This window comes from Bacillus rossius, chromosome 5 (assembly GCF_032445375.1).
Source record: "Bacillus rossius redtenbacheri isolate Brsri chromosome 5, Brsri_v3, whole genome shotgun sequence".
In the NCBI taxonomy this organism is placed as follows: domain Eukaryota; kingdom Metazoa; phylum Arthropoda; class Insecta; order Phasmatodea; family Bacillidae; genus Bacillus; species Bacillus rossius.
Genome location: NC_086333.1, coordinates 27,448,115 through 27,464,759, shown reverse-complemented (window position 1 = coordinate 27,464,759; position 16,645 = coordinate 27,448,115). Strand labels below are relative to the sequence as shown.

At 37.3% G+C, this 16,645-nt stretch overlaps 1 protein-coding gene across 2 annotated transcripts in view; it reads right to left on the bottom strand.

The window, feature by feature from the left end:
• Positions 1 to 16,645, bottom strand: part of LOC134531663 (DNA repair protein RAD50-like) — a 253,543-nt gene that overhangs the window by 176,068 nt on the left and 60,830 nt on the right. For both annotated transcript variants that reach the window (XM_063367443.1, XM_063367442.1), the window contains exons 7-8: positions 16,262 to 16,416; positions 12,307 to 12,478 (exon numbers count right to left, since the gene is read on the bottom strand). In XM_063367443.1, the coding sequence (XP_063223513.1) occupies positions 12,307 to 12,478; positions 16,262 to 16,416 (327 nt within the window). The remainder of the gene's footprint in view (positions 1 to 12,306; positions 12,479 to 16,261; positions 16,417 to 16,645) is intronic.

The following is a 16,645-nucleotide window of genomic DNA, read 5'->3' as shown; positions in this document are numbered from 1 at the left end:
CATTAAATATGACGCGATAGATAAAGCAAATGCTATAGCAGACATTTTTGAAAAACAATTTTCACCAAACGAGGACATAAACGAGCCTCAGTTTACTAGGACCACGACAGTAGCTGTTAATAACTATTTACAAATCGTTCCACAAGCCGAGCCGGAACTCGTAACAATTAAAGAGCTCTTAGAAGCTATTCACTCGCGACCAAAAAATAAAGCAGGCGGACCTGACGGAATAAATTTTGATACTTTAAAGAAATTATCATTTCAGGCTATACAATACTTTCTTAAAATAATAAATGCTATTTTTATTCTTAAATCCTACCCAGCGTCATGGAAACTAGCTAAAGTTATCACCATTCCGAAACCGGGAAAAAATGCGTCACTACCACAAAACAGGCGACCTATTAGCCTCCTAAATAGCATGAGTAAAATTTTCGAAAAAATTTTACTCAAACGACTTCAACACCATTCGGACGAACACGAAGTCATTCCAGATAACCAATTTGGTTTTAGAAGGGGCCACTCTACCTCTCACCCCCTAATTAAGCTCATTGAAGAGGCCACTGACGGTTTTAACTCACGAACGAAATTTACTGTCGCAACGATGCTAGACGCGGAAAAAGCTTTCGACAAAGTTTGGATACCTGGCTTAATTCAAAAATTAATTACATTTAACTTTCCAGACACGTATATTCATCTGGTGGCCCACTATTTATGGCGTCGAAAATTTTTTGTATCAATAGAGGGGGCGAAATCATCCACTCGGGAGCTGACAGCAGGTGTGCCGCAGGGGTCCCCACTCTCACCCTTTTTCTATAATGTTTACACAGCCGACATCCCGCGGGAACATGCCCACGTGCAATTATATGCAGACGACACTGCAATAATATATCAATCCCCGAATTTGAAGTTTGCTTTAACCAAAGTTCAGAGGCAGCTTACCTCACTCGAACAATGGTACACTCGCTGGCGCATTAAAATAAATGGAGCCAAGTCCACAACTTTAATTTTAACTAAAAAATACACCGCCCCCGACCGCGAATTAAAAATTTTTAATCAAGCCATACCATTTGTTAAATCGGCTAGATATTTAGGTTTAACTCTAGATACCAGGCTCACCTGGAAAGTTCACACCACTAAGGTGACACAGTTTGCGCGAGGCACTTTGCGCAGCCTATACTCAATGTTTAAGGCCCCCCAATTTCCTAGAAAGAAAAAATTACAGCTGTATTTACAAATAGTTCTTCCCCCAAATATTATATGCTTGCGAAATCTGGGGCTATGCAGCAAAATGCCATATCGATAAAGTACAGGTCACTAAAAATAAATTTCTTAGAGCCATTGCAGATTGCGGCTGGTACACCAGCACACTAGAAGTACACCAGCTACTCAAAGTAGAGTATGTAGAGGATTATATAAAACGGCAAAACAGGTCTTTTTATGGCCAGCTCCCTGAACATGCCAATACTTTTATGAATTCACTTCCGGATTACGACCCAGCTGCACAGCGACAGTTTAAAAAACCGCGACTTGCCTAAGCCAGGTTATACTAGAATCCACACATCCCATGTATGCAGGGCAACTTAGCAAACATAGCAGACGTTTCTCTCTGGCCCGATGTGCCTGTCTACGTCCTGCGGTGCAAATAATCAACATTGGACTAGCCAATGATTGACATGCCCAGGACTCGTAAATATTGCGTCAACACTACTTTTGGCCCAGCGGGGCTCTATTTTATTGCGTCAACACTACCTTTGACCCAGCGGGGCTCTAATTATAAACCAGCGACAACTCGACCGCAGGCCCAAATTCCTTTAATTACCAAATCTTTCCTTCCCCCACCTCCTCCACTAGTCCTTGCTAGTTGTTTTCCCCAGCCATTATTAATTAATTCATTAATGTAACTTTCATTTTCTTGCTAATTCGAAATGGTCCGAAGCATGCAGGTGTAGGTTTTGACCCATGCAGCGGTCCACTGCCTGTGTGTTAGGGCTGACTCCGTATGCCTGAAGGGCGAGACCCGCCTGGCAGGCTTCACCTCCAGTGCCGGCCGCGTTTCGGAAGGCATGGGTTTTTGAATTGCGACAAAAAAAAAAAAAAAAAAACTGGACGAGGGCATCTCTCTGCTCGAACAATAATAGAATAGGATGACATTCATTTACTAATTTCACTCTCTATTTTTCAGGTTTAGACGACAACAGCCTGGGGGCTAACTACAGCAATACTGGTTTAGCCTAACTTTGACCGAACTATACTGGAACGCAATAGTTCGGTCCTTAAGGCGGCCAGGTGTTTACTAATCTATGTAATTTCTCCTACACATCGGTAAACTTACACGATGATATGCCTGCTTGGTCAGCCGGGTATGTGCGGCCTTGGAGCTATACACTACACTCACACAACGAAATTAATTAGGCCATTTTTGCGCACACTCCACACGCCTCTAAATACAGACATCACGACACTCTCATGCATCAGTTAGCCAACTAACTGAGGGGAAAGGGTGACCTCCCCCCGCCTGACACCTACACTATTAAAAATAGAGCCAAGCAACATGCGACAGCTATTTTACTTCTTCTGGACCGTGAGCCACCTTTAATCTTAAAATCACACACATCGCGCCCCGCCGACGTTTCCAATGATTCGATCAAAGTGACGGGGTTGCACTATTTATATTGGCGACCACATAGCGAGTTATGGGAACGTAATAGTTCCCGGTATCGCTGTCACACGCTCCCGGCCGAGCATATGAGGAAACGGCTAGCCCCTACTCAGTTGCACCTGTGTTTTTGTACCATGTGTGTCTCTGCCTGAGGACGGGAGCAGATAGCAGTTCCCGAAACGTCGCTTGTTTCTGTTTTGGAAAAACTATTGTGTTTGTTTCGTCTTTTCGTTTTGTCGTGTTTTTGTCTCGTTTCGACTGTTCTGCTGAATTTTTTTGGGTTCAATATTTTTGTGCTGTCATCTATGTGGGTTTTTTTTTTTCATTCTCTTAATCCATTTTTCTTTGTTTGTTGACCATATTCCTGTTATGGAATATTATGTGGTGTTTATATCCTGTTTACAAAAGCAATTTTTTGCTTAATTTGTGTTTTTTGTCTTTTGGGTATTTCTTAGTTTTCTTCTACAGAAAAAGTGCTTAGCAATGCATATGTCCAAAAGCTTACATCAAGTTACTTCATGTAAGCATCAACAGAAGTTAAGAATCATTTGTTTGTTTACAGTATAAATGTGTTCATAGAAGCCATTTTTAATACATTAATTATTAATGAATTCAATATAATTAATGATAATTTATCCAAAAATTTCCACACACGTGTGTACAGGTTAGTGATACAAATTCTACCAAAGTTCAACATTAGATAAATCTCAGGTGAGTTACGGGTTCCACACCGCTGCATTATCGGGGGCCACTCACTCACTATGGGTTGGAGAGTTTATGTTTATTTTTTGTTTAATAAAATGTACTGCAACCAATATGCAAATTTTCCATTTTGGGTAAAAAAAAATATTTAATACTGCACTGTTGTGGTTGACTATGAGTAGGGACAGGAAAATATGGTTTTATATTTTTGTTAATTTTGTTTTAAAAATTAAGGACTTCGGTGTTTTGTGGTTTTATAAAAAAAAAAGCCCATACATGACTAGGTTACTAGCAAAAAAGCCTTTAAAACTTAAATATTTCCCATCATTAATTTCTGTAGTCAATTAAATTCAAAAATTATCTATTTTTTAATAAAATACCTTTATGCATTAAGCATAAACTACAATAATTATTATTGGCGATAACGATAACCTCTAAAATGAAAAAATTATATACATTAATTAATATCGTAGAACTCCTATATGATCCATATAACTGTTCTGCACTTCACTCATTGAGTCATTGACCATTAATTAAAAAAGCCATTGTCAAGATTTGCTCAAGCAAAACCATACAAAGGCTGAACTGCTCGATCTATCCAGTGCTTAGCAACTGTAGTTTTGTCTCTATATAATTTAGTTTACAGCACAGGATGTGTGCTGTTGCATAAGAAGAACCTTCAAGAAAAGTTATTAGCTCTTCAATTGGCTTGCAGTATTCTGACACAAATTTAGCTTCAACTTTGATTTGTAGCAGTTCTGCAGAGCTCCTCTCCTTTAGCCAAGTAATACCGCTTTTGTCATAGTCTGGTGAATTACCTGATGATGCAAAGAACTCAATGATGTCAAATAGCAGCAAATGTAAACTATTGAACGGAACCACGAATTCCACCTCGTTAAAACTGGCTCAGGGAACACCTTTACTTTTCCACTGGACATTCCATACTTTAAAGGATACAAATATATTTACCTTCAAACTTTTTCTTAATGTCATTTTCAATTTTTTCGCCTAATTTGGGGATATATGTTCTACGAAGGGAACTAGCGGAAGGAATATCCCAACCTCCCTTAACATTTTTGTTTATCCAGTCACGGAATTTACTGTCGTCTAACTTTTCAAGTGGTATGTTCGCCGAAATAAATACTTCTGTGGTTTCCAAAATGAAATTTTAAGGCGTTTGTTGCTGGTACCGGGACTACCTAACCTTACTTTAATGTGATGTTTGCCTTGCACATGTTTGACAACAGTGTCACGTCTTTCATAAATAATTGTTTAAGAACGTAAACACGAATTTGATGTATTGATTTTATTCCGTGCAGTAAATACTGGATTGATCACTAAATCGATGTATCGATAAGTGTTACAAATGCGCAAATGTATGGTTAATATTCCAATATCCGTGTCTTTTGGAATCAAACGTTCCACTGCGATTTAAAAATTTTAATTAATTTTATTTCACTTGGGTATCTGTTTTTAAAAATTCAATCTCGTTATTTACGTAACGTTTTTGGTAGTTTAGAACACGTCAGGGCCGTAGCCAGGATTTTGCGAAGGAGGGGGTCCAATTAATTTGTATGTCGCCTGGCTCTTTATAATAACATTTTAAAATTTAGAGTATCACATTAAGATTAATTGATATTTATGAGATAAAAATTACTTAAATAAACAAATAACTCTTTAATTTGATTAAATATTTTTAATGTTTAAATATATTGTTCTTCATTCTTGTATCAAGTACAGACAAGTAATAAATACATAAGAACACATTAAGGTCCTTAAAAACATTAATCACACATGCAAGTTGTATTAAAAACAAATATTTACAGTAACAGCCTTCTATTTCCTTTACGTGCCATAACATTTAACACATCATCTGCTTTAAATGGTACAGGATAATGTTAAACATCAATGATAAGCCAGTTAATCTCTCTTTTGACATCTTATTCCTTAAGTAAGTTTTAATTCTTTTTAGTGATGAAAATGATCTCTCTGCTTCGCAGGTAGAGACCGGCAAAGATGCCAAAACACACAGTAAATAATGAATAGTTGGATAAAAGTTTTTGTCGCATGCATCTAAAATTGACATAATCTGAGATGGTGAGAGATCTCTCTCACTTGAACTCCAATTTTTACACCACAGAATATACTCTGCTTCAAATGCACTTTGTGAAATTCTGTGTTCATAATAAACTTTCAGTCTTTCCATAATTTCAGTTGTATGTTCCAGTTTACAGTTTTTTGGAAGCAGCATCTCAATGGCAGACAAGAACACTTTGTTTTGACTAAATCTCTGGTGCAGATTCACAATGAGTGAATCTACAGCAGGAATGAAGACTGATCTTCTATAGTACTCTTCGGGTGAATCATGTGGAATATTGTCCCTATTAGTTTGTTTTTTTGCCTGTCTTGGAATATCAATCTGAGACTCTAAAACGGTTTCAGCGATAGCTAATGATTTCTGGAAGATCTTGTGAAATTCACTTTTATCTTGTTCACCTGTGCGGAGGTCTTTGAGAACCTGTACAATGTCTTCACTGAACTTAACTGCTGAAGATAGTTCATGTTGAGGATTTTGGAGGTATGTTGAAAGTGGTAATGTCAGACTGAAAAGATATTCACAAACTAGCACTGACACTAAGAAGCTTCCTTTCTCCATAGCAGATAGAAGAGTTGAAGCGGTACTTGAAAATGACCGGTCCAGTTCTGAGAGATCTTGAAGACTTGGAACTATTGCAGGAAAAAGCTCAACAAATGTGTTAATAGAGATTTGACGCTCAACAAATCTTGTTTCACAGACTGCCAACAATCTATATTTCTTTGATTCTGGCAGAATCTTGGCAATTTTATCTTTTAAAAGGTTTCCTGCTTGAGCATTGTGCCTAAAGAACTTGGTTACTTCTTTTAAAACTCCAAGGCTGTTTGAGATCAATGGTACATTAAGTGATTCAGAGAGGACTAAATTCAGGCGATGACTTGAGCAATGGACATACATTGCTTTTGGATAGAGTTGGAGGATTCTTGTTTGAACACCTGTTTTACAACCACTCATTGTGGAAGCTCCATCATATCCTTGACCAATTAATTTGTCTAGGTCAATACCTAAACCATGGCATGACTCCAAAATTTTTGTAGTCACATTTTCTGCAGATAGATCTGTCAGTGGAAAAAAAGTTACAAAATCTTCCCTGAGAGATGGCTGGCCCTCAGTCATTACATATCTGATACACAGTGAGAACTGCTCTTGACCCGACACATCCAGTGTTTCATCCCCAATAATGGAGAAACATTCAGCATTGTTGATATTTTTTGCTAATCTTTCTTGAATAAGCTGGCCACAAATACCTATTATTTCATTTTGAATTTCTGGGCTGAAGTAGGACGAATTTCTGGAGCCATGAAGCATATGATTCTTCAGTTTTTCATCAATACTTGCTCGGTATCTAATTAGAGCCCTAAACTTTCCATCTTTTTTTTTCGGGCTTTTCAAGAGTGATAGGACCACTGTCATCATCCCCTCGAAGAGGTAGCTCATTTTCACCACAAAAAATTATTGTTTCAATAATAGGTAGTATAGCAGCCCTATTCTCTTCTCGCTCTTTCATCCTCTTACTGCTTAAAATAGTTGCCACATCCTGAAGTTTCCCTGACATCACCTTAAGAAAGTTTTCGGCAGAAACTGTTGCTAACATGTGGTAATTAGTCTTTGAATGATTTTGAAACTTTTCCAATGCATCCTTCCATTTTCTAAAAGGTTGGCCTACTAATGAGGCATTTCGTACAGAAAAGTCATCATTCCCTACACAGTCTGATGCAAAAAGAACACAGTATTTACAATACGCTCCATCTTTTACCTTAGAATATGCTAGCCATCCCCATCTTTGAAGCCAACTGTGCTGGAATTTCAGATATTTATTTTTGAACTGAGTCGAAGGAAACTTGAATGATAATTCTGGGACAAAAAGTTCCTTTAATACATTGTGTAAATTTTCTACAGTGATTTTGATTACTGGTGCAGAAGAGTGAAAGATATCTTCAGAAATGACTCCTATATCAACTTTAGATAAACTTACTTGCATCGATGGATCTCTGTTGGTGTTGCTTTCTCCTTGTCCAAGAGGTGTGTGAGAGGAACTGCAGGAATAATGTTGATTTGCATCTTGTGTAATGTAGGTCCTATCTTGTTGAGACTCGACAATCTTGCTTGGTCCAGGTCCAGGAAGTGGTGGGTCGAGATGACAGCTGGCAATGTTCCGGGATTGTTCTTCGTTTTCATTAGACTGAAATTATCCATCAAAATTTTTAATATTTTTTGTGAAAAAATCCTAATTATACATTTCTTAGATTTTTAAAAATTTATAAATGACCAAAAAATTTTGTAAGACCTTATGTAGCCCTAAACCTAATATTTAAACATAGATATTTCTTAAAATAATAGTTACTCAGCATATTAAAAATACAGTTTTGGACAGTCCTTGGAAAGCAGTGCATCTACTATATATCCTTCCGCCGCTGTTTCTCTGTCAATAAAACAAAGCACTTTTGCATACAACTGAGTTTTTCGGTGAGATTATTTAAATACTATCACGATTGTGTTAGTGTAAATGGGCACCGGAAGCACCTATTTTATTTATTCATTTATTGGGGAGGGTAAGAGGATAAAACCATTAATTTTTTTCTCACTCTTAAAAGCCCAGAAACCATATGTTACAAAGTTTTGTTGAAGTAGAGCATATGGATGAAGAATTACTTTCTATAAATTATGACTTTAAAAACATGCAAAGTCCTTTTCATTCTGTCCTCTGTTTACTCTGTTTAAAGAGAAGGGGCTACAATAATTTACTATGAGAAAAGAAACACATTTATTCAAGGCCTAACCTAAAGTAAGAAAAGTGCTAATGTAACATAATTTATAACAATGATTGCAGTAAAGTTTAAGTAGGAATTGTACACATTTTTGTATAACGGTATACAAAACCTTAATTCTTGAAAGACTTTTCTACACGTATTAAACCATTTACAACCAATACACAGAAAAGTGTGTTTAGATTCAACAGTGTGAGATACTCATCCCGCGTGCTAAGCACTAATTTTATTCGTCATAGTGGGAAAATAATTTCTAAAAACTGAAATGATAACCACTTTTTTTTCCTTTAATAATTTGGTCATTAACTAAGTTTCAAACACTTGTATTTTTTATTCTTCTACGATTGGGCCACAGTGTCTTCCATGCCATAAGAATATCAAAGCCAATAAACAGACCAAAAACAAACAAACAATAAAATCACATTCAACCGCATCATGACTAAAATGGCTTTTAGCAAAGATAGCAACCATTGATCAAACGAGAGAAAATACATTAGACACAGAAATAAGTGAAATTTCCCAACCTCTAACTTTAGTGCACAGGTGTTCGTTATCAATTTAAAATTTTACTAAACTGTCTGCATATCAAAAATAAAGTCACTCGGTTCACTCTGTTGAAGCATGAAAGACGGACAAACAAACCAATAAACCCACAAACACACTTTCGGATTTATAATATGTGCATAGGTTTAACAAATAAAATAATATCTTACAACATCAAACTTACCTGAGGAGAGTCAGCTACTCTTTTTCTTTTCGTCCGCGTCACGAACTTGTCCATGTTAGACGTGTGATTGCGACTGACTGAGGAAATTTGCCCGTAGAAGTGCGTGAACTGATATCAAAAATAGATTATGTCGGAACCAAATACTGCCCTCTTTGAAATCCGAGATCGAGGAAAGTTGAGTAAAAAATGGGAAGATAGAGACTACCGGAGCCCAGTATGGACATCAATAATCCTTCACAAACACTATCTCTGTAGGTAACCTAAGCAAATCTTCTGTATTTTCTTCGGGTTTAGCTTCTTTCTCGTGAACCGGGAAGGGGGGGGGGTCCGGACCCCCCGGACCCCTCCCCTGGCTACGTCCCTGAACACGTTCTCCCTGGAGCATTGCTAACAACGCAATTGTCAAGCAGTCTGGCTATATACAGATTCGCTGGCCATAATCTTGACTGAAGCCATCAGCCATGATGGCCGCCGTATTTACATTTCAATTGCCGAAACAAAATATTTTTATGTTCTTAGTATGCCCAATGTTGTATTATTTACTTAACATAAATTATTGGCAAGTTTGTATACTTCGTTTGTCGGCTGATGTAGTTTTTTTTTTATTTGTTCCCTCGCGAAACGATCTACCAAGGTAATGTACATAACCAATTTTCGTCTTTTTTCGCGAGAAAGGCCATTTTTCGCGTTATGTTGTTGTTTACCACAATATTCGCATAATTTCGCGAAAATTTGCGTAAAAATCATTACACCATTTTTTCCCGTCTCTAACTATGAGTTTAAATAACTAGCCTGTGTTGGTTTTTAATAAATATATCACAAGTAAATATAAACTGTTTAATTAAAATAGCTCAGCAGTGCATGTAAGAAAGGCATCATGAACTAGGCCATTAAAGCTAAGCTATGACTGCCGCCTGTCGGGCGGCTACCTGGCCCGGCGCCGGTAAGTGACGTGGCTGTCTGCTGCCGTACTGGCGTTTGGCAAGAGAAAGAACTGAAAATAAACCAGCCAGAGTGAGAGAGGAGGGGAGTGTGTGTGTGTGTGTGAGTGAGAGAGAGTGTGTGTGTGAGTGAGAGAGAGAGTGTGTGTGTGTGTGTGTGAGAGAGAGAGAGAGAGAAAGAGTGAAAGTGGCCATGCAGCAGTTTTTATGGTTCTCCCTCCCTCTCTCAACATTGTAAATGTTCCGTCGTACTCATTACGTTTATAATTCGACAGGTTTTTGTGATACAACTGTGTCCAAACATTGTTTCTACGTGATATTTCCTACGCTTTCTACTGCAAAATTTCATTAATGACAAAACTGCTGTAAGGAGCATGCTTGTAACTATTTAAGAACAACTGTCTTTTCTCTCTTGAGGAAGGCAGCGGGCAAAAAAAAAACTTAGACAGGGGAAGGGAAACTCTTTTCCTTTGTATTTTTGTTAGAAAGTGCAAAGATGAGGGGTGAGGGATGGAAGGGCCATAAAAGATGGAGAGGGGAAGGAAGCAGTGTTTATTATGTGGCAATTAGCTGAGACACCACCATAAAGACTTCACTTGTATTCTACTGGAGACAGATTTATGGCATGACTCATATTTGAGGGCATCTCTAACCTTGAAAAAATTACATTATTTTCCCCAAAACTAAGGATTCGACCCATACGAAAGGGCGACTCATCTGCAAGTAAATACCATATGAGCATTATGAGTCAACATCATTAATTCGTAATTTTGGTACTACAGGGCAAATAGATCATCCACACAAGCAGCTATAACTTGTCTCAGTCTGATAATTAAAAGGCTCTATCCACAAGAAACTACAATTGTAGAGAGATAAGCCTTCTGCCACACCGAGTCACAAAACGTTACACAGTAGCTGTATTTATTGAAAGCTGTGGCAAAGCATTTGCAAATCCCAAGATGGTAAACATTATTATCCCTTAATCATTTTAGAAATCATCCTGATGAGTGCTTATTAATTATGATTGAAAATAAGAATTAAGAAAAAAATCTGAAAATGGGGAAAAAGAAGAAGAAAATACTGAGCCCCATCATCTCATAGGAAATTCACCTGTTACAAACGCGGATCCCTCTTGAGTGCCTAGCATATGATGGTGGTGGACAGCTGTAAATTGGCGGGCAAACTGTTTGCAGCGTAATCCCCCCAGGTTGTGCAGTTTAAAATACAAGTTGCAAAAATAAAATACATAACTGAATGAGTTCTTATGGTACATGAATGAGAGTAACACACTAACTCAAATGGACTGTTTCTAAAGAGTAAATAAATCTACCCACAAACAAATTGGAGGGTTTCTCTTAAAAAAAAAAAAAAAAAAAAATTAAGTATTCAGTTACACTCAAATATAGGTAGGCCTACCAGAATTCATTTTTGGGATAAGAATGTAGGAAATTGCTAGTTGGGGGTAACTTTAATAAATGGACCTCACTTGGATGTAACCATCAGAATCACCTTATATGGAAAGTTCAACTCTGATAGAATTAGTAGCACTGAACTGAACACAGTGTGCTCAGAGCTGGGTACATGATGCATGCAAAAATACACACTTCACACCGCCTCAATCAACACTGCTGCGAAGCTTGGGGAAACATTATGAATACTGCTTCCACTGTCACTGTTACGTTTTTTGATGAGTTCTGCAAAATTAAGCTGCAGAATTTGCCAATTTTACAACTGTACGTTTTTTAATTTTTTAAGGGGAACAAAATGAAAGTGAGGCAACTAAGTGGAAACTCAGATTTAAAAAATATTAATTTTCTGCTCATGAGCTATAGAATGTATATACATTATTTTTACTCAAAGTACCAAAATTGAATCTTATAATGATTATAAGAGTTATTTCTGATAATTTTGAAAATACATTTACGATGCAAAATTAAATTAAAATAATAGTTACTTAAATTTGATTCTATTAATCCCAATGTACGAATGTATTTTTTAAAAAAATGTTCTTCATCTATAACTGTTTCTTTTCGGTTGAGTTTTTACTACCACACTGGAAACTCAGAGTGAGATAATGCTGAAAGAATTCCAGAAAGATAATAAATAAAAAATTCTTCAGAATAACACCCGTTGCAAAATGAATGCTGGCCTAGAAGGGCAAGTTAGATGAAACACTAGACTTAAAATTTTATGCATTACTTAGCCGTAGAAAGACAGAGAATGAACGTCTGGTGAGCAAATTATTTGGGCAGAAATTTCTACTATGAATATTTTCCAGACTTTCAGAAAACAGAAAAATATGCAATGCCTACGTAGAGAATACTAGTATGAATTGCCCAATACAAATAATGAGGTGAAAGTTCGTTAATGCCACATGGGAACGTGGTTGAAAGCAGCTAGAGGGTAATACTCACCCTGCAGCCCCAGCTGCCGGGCCAGCTGCGCCAGGGTGCTGTTGCGACTGCGCTCCCTGCTCTGTTGCTGGCGCTGCTCCTCTTCCATCCTCGCCACCTGCAGCTGCAGCTGGCTGACCTCGGACACCACCTCCCTCTCCTCTGCCTTCACCACCTGCATGCTCGCCTCCAGCTGCAGCACACCGTTCCTCACCTCAACGTCACCGCACGTTTGTTTCTTTATCGTCTCCACTGAACTACAAACCACTCTCAAGCTTCAGTCTCTGGGATCGAACCTAATAACGTCGCCACGCAGGGATGTTAGACGTACCAACTTGTTGGTACACATACCATTTTTCAGGGTCTTGTACCATGTACCAAGTATAAATTGTGCTGGTATGCAGAAATACCAACTTTGAACATCGACCATACGCGATGCACCATGCATTACCAATTAACATTAGGCGTGGACGAATGATTCGAATAGTTGCGTTTTAATAATTCCATCTGTATACGTTTAATAAAACTGCATTTTAAGAGAAATTTTTAAGTGCTAATTTAATTGAAACCATTCATACTAGGTGCTAAAGTTTTTATGGCCATCTTATAATTTCAGAAGCTAGTTCTGTAGAAATTGATCACAGCGCCATGCCGTATTGCCGTCATGGCGTGCGGACAGTGGCGTAGCGTGGGTGGGGCGGAGGGGGCGGCCCGCCCCGGGCGGCAGCCCGCGGGGGCGGGTCGCCGGTGAAGCGGGTTGAGATCTGATTTATGATTCATTCATTACATGTGTCAGACACACTATAATGTTCCATTTTTATCTACAATTTTGCGCACCAACTATTTTTTAATATTTATTTAAAAGAAAAACTGCGAAATCACTGACAGAGCTCTTTATAACGTTTGTTTGTTTCCATCGAACGGCAACATCGCATCACGCCGCGCCGCCCGGCGCGCGCGAGCCGAGTTGAGCGGCACTCCTTATTATGTTAATTACTCATACAAAATCTTTTGTTTCACGTGTCGGCCCGTGTCGATGCCTCTCTTTCGCACTCATTGAATTTAGTACTACGCATTGTACTGTAAAGTTTGACCTTAACCCAGGGCAAACCAAACAACTTCCACAAACCGGGACACAGTAAAACTCCTATATTGTCCCGTACCACGAGCGCAGGTAAACCCAAAAAAATATTAAAACCCAAATTAATAGCAGGCTTAAAAAATACTAATAAGGTTGCGAACAGTGAGAGGAGGCAGCAAGTTAAAAAGACGCAAAATTTATATGACAACATTTAATAAATATATATATCTCATAAAATCGTTTCATCACAAATCGGCGCATCCATCATAAAATACATTCCCTATTACTACTTATAAAAAAATAGCTATATAATAATACTAAAAAAATACTTTAACAATTCCCCCCAAAAATTATAATTTGATCATATACTTCGGAGCTCCGAAAATTAAATATAATTACCAAAAAGGCATTAATAATATATAAGAACATATTAATACAAATACAAATACAAATATAGATACGCACCGGGCGTATCACCGCTGTAAATACCAATTAACATAGGCGAAATCTAGCAAAAAATTGACACACCTTAACATGCAAATAAAACTCTGCGCTTTAAAAACCCTCTTAGTGGAAAGTAGAGACCGTTTCGTGCAAGAAGCAATTGACTTTGCTAAGACTCTCTGCGAAAAACTCGGAATCGAACTCAAAACGAGAAGAATTCGCAGGAAAAAACGCATGCATGGCGATGAATCTTCTGAAGATGCAGCTTTGTGTCACGAACAGGAAATCCGTCGAGAGATTATCTCATCATTCGACAAGATCATTCAAGAAATGACGACTCGATTCCAGCAAATTCAAGAAATATCGGACAAGTTCGGATTTTTGATGCCAGCAAAACTTTTGGACAGCAAGTTCGAGTGTGATCTTTCCCATGTATTAGAAGACATCGACAAGGACGAGTTTCAGATGGAGCGGAAGCGTCTTCAGCAGTTTGTTGTTGTTGCCTGTTCTGAATCAGAGGAAGATATAAGTGGTAAAGGACCACTGGAGCTCCTCCAGTTCATTCAAAAACTGAATCTCGTAATTTCGGTTCCAAATATAGTCATCTTGATTCGAATATATTTGACTTTGGCGATTAGTGTTGCAAGTTGTGAGAGAAAATTTTCGAAGTTGAAGCTAATAAAAAATTACCTTAGATCTACTATGAGCTCCGCTAGACTATCAAACTTGGCTATATTGTCTATTGAACAAGAATTGGCTGCTAATATTGATTTTGACAAAGTTATTTCTGACTTCGCTGCTCATAAGGCCCGTAGAATCCGCTTGTAAAACCGCTCATCCTATTTTAACTTCAATAAAAGGTACCTCATTGCATGTGAAATTTAATTTTAATTTCGCACCTATAGAATGGGGGCGGCAAAATGGGTCTCCCGCCCCAGGCGCCGAGATGGCACGCTACGCCACTGCGTGCGGATTGAATAAAAAATAGGTTACCAACCTTATCATACTTTATTTGTTGACAATTGTGTAATCTTTTATGTTTCCATAGTATATATCGTATTAAAGCAGTTTATATAAATATCATTATATATATATATATATATATATATATATATATATATATATATATATATATATATATATATATATATATAAATCTATGAAACAAAATCTACAGGATCTTTGTCAGTGTAAGATCTTGGAGTGTACCAGTTTTTTTTCTTCAGATACCAGCTTTTAGTGACATCTGTACCAGGTTCGTTGAGCCACTGTCTAACATCCCTGTCGCCACGTTGAGTGTGGCACTGTCGGCAAACACGGCCACCTGAGGACCTTAATTCTGCAAGTTACCTTGTCGTGAGTTGCTGGCCAAGTTTTACCAGGCTATGAATTAATTGTTGCAGTGTACGAGTTTTAAGAAAATGCTACTGGGGATGTGTGTGAACTACACAAGGTTCTCAAATGTTTGCTGCGGGACCAGCAAGGAGGTGAGTTCCTGCTGTGAGAGTGAAGAATTGTATTTTAAATGGTGAACAGAGTGAAAGTAAAATTATACTTGTTGATTGTGGAGACAGTGAACTCTCTGTTAAAGAAATTTACATTTTTTTAATATATATATACTTGGAAGATGACTTTGCAGTATTTACTATCTTCTGTTGAGCTAGGCTCATTTCTAAAGTATTAATGATTTGCAATGAACCTAAATATGATCACATTTGGTTCCTATCACGAGACGTTTACACTGATTTTCACTACAAAAGGACTCAAACTTTCTGTGCACAATAATATCAGAAATTAATTTTATTAAAAGCCTGGGTTTTTATTAGAGCTATTATGTCCCAACCATTCTAAAATGTTATTTTCATTGAAGCCATTTATTAAAAGATAAATCAATTGATCTCTTTCATAGCTAATTATACACAAATCCAAGTTTCTGTAATTATAAAATGCTGTTAATGTTCTTTTGTTCTCAATATTGAGAAGTTAGCAGCCACCACCAGGCTAAGGAAAATTACCACATAACACAGATATTTAAAAAACATCACTGAATTCACATACCGATAACTAAAAATGAGATTTCTTGAAATAGCCTTAAATACAAGAAATACAGAATACAAATACAAACAACCAACCATCATAATATATTTTTACATTATATTTATCTGTATTGCAAGAAAGTCAGGTGATCATTTTCAAGCTTAACTTCAAAATATTGTCTTAGTGGTTACAATTTTTATTTAATTATTTTAGTTTGATTTAGTTTTTTTTTTAAATAGAATTTTTTCATATGTATCTATTATTTTTAAAGCATAACAAACATCTAGCCCTGTGCAAACAAATCCAATTAAATAACAACATACATAGGTATCTGAATTATGACAAGACACAAATGTAAAACACTTTGTGAAAATGTATGAAACATGTGGAACACACAGGAGAAAACATACTCACTTCTGTCAATTCATTTTCCTTAACAGAAAGCTTTTCATTGAACATTTCTATGGCATTGTATAGTTCTTGAGTGGAGCCTGCAAATTCCTCTTTGATGGTCTGTCGCAATTCAATTTGATGATTCTTCACAACTTCCAACTGACGTTTCTTGCTGTCTGCAAATCATAAAGAAAGAACAATAAACTAATGAGCGAGAAAAAAAGCAGCTTGGGTTTTGGTTGCACATCTTCCCCTTCTTGACTGGTTCAGCGAAGGAGAAGAAAGAAAGAAATGCAGATGGCCAGCTGGGATCGTGTTCAATTTACATACCATTTCCAACAACACAAAGATAATCAAGTGTTCCACCTTAGCATTGCACTGTGTCAATGCTATAGGCATGCAAAT